Source organism: Trypanosoma rangeli (genome assembly GCF_003719475.1).
Source record: "Trypanosoma rangeli strain AM80 chromosome Unknown Tra_15.4_contig_00617, whole genome shotgun sequence".
Classification (NCBI taxonomy): Eukaryota; Euglenozoa; class Kinetoplastea; order Trypanosomatida; family Trypanosomatidae; genus Trypanosoma; species Trypanosoma rangeli.
Window position 1 is genome coordinate 1 of NW_021706365.1, and position 6509 is coordinate 6509.

General features: G+C 46.4%; 1 protein-coding gene across 1 annotated transcript, besides 12 other annotated features; it reads left to right on the top strand.

The window, feature by feature from the left end:
* Positions 1-40: a microsatellite.
* Positions 41-53: 13 nt separating this feature from the next.
* Positions 54-119: a microsatellite.
* Positions 120-448: 329 nt separating this feature from the next.
* Positions 449-465: a microsatellite.
* Positions 466-1439: 974 nt separating this feature from the next.
* Positions 1440-1485: a sequence feature (A-rich).
* Positions 1486-1645: 160 nt separating this feature from the next.
* Positions 1646-1687: a sequence feature (A-rich).
* A 344-nt stretch (positions 1688-2031) lies between these two features.
* Positions 2032-2065: a microsatellite.
* A 383-nt stretch (positions 2066-2448) lies between these two features.
* Positions 2449-2474: a microsatellite.
* A 98-nt stretch (positions 2475-2572) lies between these two features.
* TraAM80_09565 (putative zinc finger protein) lies at positions 2573-5635 on the top strand (the record flags this gene model as incomplete). Its single annotated transcript, XM_029386241.1, has 1 exon — positions 2573-5635. The coding sequence occupies one exon, from the start codon at positions 2573-2575 to the stop codon at positions 5633-5635; it is 3063 nt and encodes a 1020-aa protein (XP_029233902.1).
* Positions 5636-5643: 8 nt separating this feature from the next.
* Positions 5644-5713: a sequence feature (A-rich).
* A 324-nt stretch (positions 5714-6037) lies between these two features.
* Positions 6038-6096: a microsatellite.
* Positions 6097-6163: 67 nt separating this feature from the next.
* Positions 6164-6180: a microsatellite.
* Positions 6181-6278: 98 nt separating this feature from the next.
* Positions 6279-6342: a sequence feature (A-rich).
* Positions 6343-6449: 107 nt separating this feature from the next.
* Positions 6450-6490: a microsatellite.
* Positions 6491-6509: the final 19 nt, after the last annotated feature.

Below are 6509 nucleotides of genomic sequence, written 5' to 3' on the forward strand. Positions count from 1 at the left end.
TATATATATATATATATATATATATATATATATATATATACACGTGTGTTCACTGTATGTGTATATGAGTAAGAGTCAGTAAGTGTGTGTATGTGTGTGTGTGTGTGTCCGTGCGTTTGCGCCTCTGCGTTTTTTCAAAGTCATTTTGAGCGGTCACTTAATTCTTGTGAAACGTTGCTACACATTTGTGGAGGGCGTTCTGCGTGAATGCGGCTCTGCATGTGTATGGGTGTGCGTGACTGCGTGTGCCAATGACCGAGTGCATGGGCGGATGCGGTGACGCAACGAAGAAATAAAAAGCACAAAACCAGAGAGACATGACCGACGGCGGATGGAGACAAGTGCGTGATGAACGATAACGGGAGGGAGGAGAGCATAACTAATTAACTATCAAGGCACCAGTTGATGCGAAAAACAGAAAAAGAAAACAAGTGATATATATATATATAGAGAGAGAGAGAGAGACTGCAGTAGTCAAGTGCGAAGAAAGGCCAACACATGGGTCAATAAAATAAAGACAAAAAAAAACGTTATGGGCATGAGATGACGGTGTGCACGTGGAAGGAAGAGGCGCTGCGCACACGCACCCGCGCGTGCGTCAAGTGAAAGAGGCAAACGAAAAACTTAAGCGGGGAAGAAAAATAAATTGTGGAGACAGGCAAAAGAAAAAAAAAGTTAATAGTTATGGGCAGTAGAACTAATAAAAAGAAGGAGAAAGCAATGCCCAGGAGGAGAAGCGAAAAGAGTGGAAGGAAAAATACCACCAAAGGTAACAGAGGGAGGAAAACCACTGCTCAACAAATTATGTCTTCTTTTGTGTGTGTGTTCCCCCGCGCATTCGAGTGGTGATAATTATGAGGTGCTAACAGCGTGTGTAGTCGAGGGGAGTAACGAAGGAATGCAAGAGACTGGAGCGACAAGGAGCAGCTCAGGTGGCGGGAAGGTGAATTCCTTTTGATCATCATTCATGCGTTGGGCAAACGAAGTGGAAACTTACGCACAATGTAAACGAGATGCCATGAGGGTGCTGATGGTGATGACGGAAGGATTAGAATGAAAGAAAAAGATGACACGCAACGTAACAACAAATGTGACGTAAAGTACCTCTGAAGTCTTTATTTTACTCTGTTTGTACCGCGCGTATGATATCTCAGACTGCAAAGATGTTGCCGTGGAGGTGTGTGTGTGGGGTGGGTGGGGGAGGAATTTTGAACTGACACGTACGTGAGAGGCATTGCATGCGTCAGAGGCCCGTGTGTGTGGAACACCAGGGGAGAACGCATGCACCTCTCGAGCAAATACAAATGGTGCATGTTACACACATACTTCCTTGCGCATGCATGCATGTAAATGTGTATATATGCGTTTGTGTTCGCAAACCACCGGCTCCCAATTCAAGGTCTATGTGTTTTACTTTAAAAGCGGAAGGTAAAAAAGTAAAACAAAACAAAGAAATACGAACAAAAAAAAACAGGAACAAACAAAGAGGTGAGAAGGAGAGAGGAAAGCAGTGGTACTGGCAGTGGTGGAGGTGGGACGGGAGGCACAGTGGTTTTTTTTTTTAAAGAAGAAAAACGGAAGTATGGGATCAAATTGTAAAGACGGCGGGAAGAAGCAGGTACAATCAAGTTATGAGGAAAGATACAAACAGAAGTAACACCACACAAAACAAAAACAAAAAAAAGAAGGACCGGACAAATCTAACTGGTATGGAATGCAGTAATGATGAGAGAGGAAGAAGAGGTGAGAAAGTGTCAGGATTGGGGGAAACAATGACTAAGAAAGAGAAAACAACAACGACGAACTAATGAAACGGAGAAGCATAACAACATGTGAGAAGGAACGTGGACAACAAAAAGGAAAAAAAAAACAGTGGAGATTTTGTCCTAGTTTATGACGACAATCACAGCAGAAGGTTAAGACCGGAGCAACCTTCATTTCTTAGAAGTAAAGAAGAGGAAGGTGTTCTACCCAGAAAAATACAAAGTTGAAGAGCAGGAAAATAGGGAAAGGACGTTTCGAACGAGAAGTAAAACGAAAAAAAAAATAAAAAAATAAAAAAAAATGAAGATATAGTGTGCACGGAACCCATAAAGAATTGGAAGTAAAAGAGAGTGAAGAAGAAAATCGAGGTTCCTTTAAACCTGCCAAGAAAAAAAAAACGTCTTTTGTTGCTTGGTTTGATATCATTGAAAGTCAGTGTATACATATGTGTATGTATGCGTCTGTGTGAGAAGGGAGAGAGGAAGCAAGAGAGGAGGTCTCAGCGCAAGCTTCGAGCTTTAGACGTAATAAAATACTCTCAAAGGGGGAAAAAAGCATACATACGGTTGCTGCCTTGTGGCATCTTGGCAGCCTGGTTACAATGGAAGAATTGCAGGGGAATAATTGCGATGTGGTGTGATGAAGGGCGTGTGACGCTGCCTCATTAGTCTCTGTGTGTTTGCCTTTTTTTGTTTTTGTTTTTTGTTTTTCTGTTGCACGTGTGTGAAATTAGTTGTCAACCCTATCATATTAAACGTAGGGAATTATTAAGCCTTTGCCCACTCTCACTAATCGCAGCAGCGTCACTATGTCTTCTAGCGAGAAGGAGCAGGATTCATTGAAGACTGGCGTGCCGGAGTTGAGTGCCGCGGAGGACCACGAGGGGAAGCATGTTGCTGGTAACGGCACTGGTGGTGAGGCGTCAACTTCAGCGTCACTACCACAACGGCAACAGCAGCAATTATCAGGCGATGGCACCTCAGTGGAGGAGGAGAGTCAGGATCACAGGCCGGCTACTCTCGCTCATATCCAGCAGAACTTTGGTGTCATGGCCCGTGTCTTAGAACGGGAGGTGTTTCGACGAGGATTGATAAATAGTAGCGTGGAGGAGATGTACGCATCTTTTTTTGTGATAAGCACCGTTCTAATTGAAATTCTTAAAAGCGAAACGGATCAGCGTGTTTTACACGTGCAGCTTTTGGAAATGTTGCTGACTATTCTGGAGCCTACCTACGGCATTGAGCATGCACGAATGCTGGTGGCCATAATGGACCAGTCTGTTTCTGATTTGTATTTGTTCCAGGCGCTACTATCAACATCCTCACTGGATGCTTTGGTTCAGAGAGCGGAAGAGTTCATGAACCCCCCGACACGCTCCGTTGGCGCAGGTATAAGTGGTGGCATTTCTGGGAACTATAGTAGTGTGTCAAATGAGAATGTGCGTAGCGTGCAGCCGACGTACAACAATGCGTCGGCAGCTGTGCGCTCCTCATACGCAGAGTTCAGTAAGGACAGACGTATGGACCCAGCGTTGGAGCCAACCATGCCTCGTGGCGCCAGTACCTACACGGAAGGTGGCGGCGCCCCGGCCTCCAGCCAAACAGATGATGAACCGACGCCGACAGTTACCTCGGGTTGGGCAAATGTGCAGAGAAAGCATGCTGAGCACGACCATGATGTGCCTGTTCATCATTACCATCAACAGCAGCAGCAGCAGCCACATCACATACAACACCGAGTCCCTTTTAATCAGTACCTTCATCAGCAACGGCATCAGCCTCCAAACGTAGCTCATCATCACCAGGTGGTTGTAGGAGCGGGTCCGGTGGCATTACAGCAGCAGCAGCAGCAGCAGCAGCAGCAGCAGCAGCAGCAACAACAACAACAACAACAACAGCAGCAGGAAAATCATCAAACGGATTCCTTCCCACGTGCACCGATGCCACAGGGGCAGCAGAAAAGGATGATGGATCGCCTGTCGCCTGGCACGCAGGAATCTGAGGACTCACATGTACGAGGAGCAATGTGGCGGGGTTCACTCCCACCACCGGGAGCCCAGCACGATGGGGTAACGGTGTCACAGTCATCATATCACTCCCAGAACCCATCGTCACCGCCTACGCTACACACAAACCAGCATCAACTTCCTACCCCTAATTCCCCAACGCATTCCAGATTTATGCTGCATCACCGTCACGTCACTACACACCTTGTGCCACCCGGCCCCACGGGGAAACAGGCATCGCCACAACCTGCGACGCAGATTTCTCCGCAGCTAACCCCACATTTAACCCCGCAACCTGTCACGACGACAACCTCAACGGCAACGACAGCTACATCAATTTCCAATCCGCAGCGCGTAATGGTTCCTCATCATCATCATCATGATATTCAGTCTTCACAGCTTATGGTGCCCCGAGTCTCACCCCCATCGCAATCCATCCAGCTTCTCGCGAAGCCGGAAGCTGTGAACTCACCTGAGACAAAGCCTGTTGCCCACAATGCAGAGACAGCCGTGCCACAGCTTAAACCTCACCATTTTCATCATATTCCTTCTGGCCAAAAAGTTGTGCGCCACCCTCAACCCAATGTGGGCGTGTCAACGTCAGTGGGTGTTGGTGGTGGCAGTGGCAGTGGCAGTGGCAGTGGCAGTGGCGGTGGATTTAGTGGTGGAGGGAGTGACGCGCCATCTCATGGGATTATGATTCCCACACACCATCACATGGTACATTTTCAGCAGATCCGACAAGTGGTCCCGCCGCAGCAGCAACAGTATCGACAACCTACCTCGTTAACTTCAGGTCCGATGTCTATTGACGCGCTTAGCAATGAAGAAATGAACTGGACCTCGTCAGAGGCAGCAGCAATGTTGCCAGGTTCACAGGAGATTCGCTGCTTCCTTCGGGAACGAGGTGTGGCGGAACCCGTTATTAATGTTCTGGCTAAAATGTTTTTGTCATTAGATGAATTGATGGCAATGCCTCGTGAGGTTTTGGATGAAAGGTTAAGGAAAGAAGTATTGCCTTTCAATAATCGGCAGTATCTTTGGGCAGCTTTGCATCCAAGCGAAAAGCAAACATCTGAAAAGGACGTCCCTGAGATGAGTGAGCTACGCACCTTCATCTACACTAATTCCATCCACAATAACATGTCTCAGGAAGGGGAAGATGAGAGTGCAACGGCTAAGGGTAGTCGCACGGGCAAAACGATGCTGCAAGTGCCTCAGCCTAGAACATCTCAGGGTAAACTATCTCAATCAGGAAAAACAGGGGAACATAATGCGGTCATTTGGCTTTCTTCGGTTCGTTTATGGCAAATTCAATCCGTGCTTGAAGAATTGTCAAAGTACGGCAAGGTGCTGCAGCATGGGATATCATCTCATGGGCACGATCTGGTATATGTCAAGATGGGTGAGCACAAGAATGAACTTCAGATGGTGCGAAAAATAGGGAGTGCCGTTGTGGAAGATTACTATCGTGTTTCTCCAGGGGATGTAGATGATGGTGCCCCGCCGACGCCGACGGGACGTTCCGAGGACGCTGATGACAATGGCGCCAGTAAAATCCTTGGGCAGAAGTCCGGCGGTGGGTTGCAGGCTTACCCACAGCATCACCATTCCCCCGTGAACCGTGGTCACTACGGGGTTGTCGACGAGGAAGACATGGATGGTGATGAGAGCCGGAATCATCGCAAGGGGAGTGGTGTGAGGCATACTAGAGGACGAGGTCGTGGCGGGCATCACAACTACCATCCTCATCGTCACTCAGAAGGAGGCCACCAGACGGTCTGCAAATTTTTCAGTAAAGGGACGTGTAAGTACGGGGATCGTTGTCAGTTTTTCCACCCGACGAAGCATTCGAGTCGGTCGTGATAAAGAGGCAGAAACAGCAGCAGAAAGAAAAAAGAAACATCAAAAACAAACAAACAAACAATGAAAGCAATAAAAAAAAGGGAGGGGGAAGGAGCAAAGGAAGGTAGATTCTTGCCAGTTAGGGGATATATGTTTTTAAAAAATATGAAAATAAGCCCATCCTGGATTGCTCGCTCGTTTGCCTGTTCATCATCTTTTTTTTTTTCCAGTCCCTCACATTGGAAGTTGTACCGTGCACTGTACCTGGAGTTTCCTTGCGTAACAACAGGGGGATGCGTGCGTGGTTTGCGAGTGGAGAGACACTAGAAGGGAGCGGGGTGGGGATGAGGGAAAGCTCCAAAACCGGAAAGAAACGAAACTGAACGACGGTGAAACGGCGTAAAACCCAAAACAAACAAACAGATATAGATATATTATATACATATATATATATATATATATATATATATATATATATATATGAGGAGTGTGCAATGCCGTAGGCGGTGGGGCGAAGAAAGCGAGGAACGAATATTTTGTTGCTTGGCGTATATATATATATATATGCTTTTGTTTATGTGTGCAGTAAGCTCAGAAGTAAGTTGGGTTTTCCTGCGTCAGTGGGAGAGGGTGGGGGAGGAGCGAATTTTGCCTGCAAGCGTGGAAACAAAGCAATCAAACAAACAACATACTGAAAGCAAAATAAAACAGAAAAAAAATATAATAAATTGCGGTGAAGAGGGAGAGGGAAAACGGAGGTGGTGTAATTTTTTAACTACGAGAGGGAAATGCGCGCCTGGATGTCGACAGATCTGCGCTGGGTGATGCACCTACGTATATATATATATAATATATATATATATATATATATATATAATAACATAATAATATATAA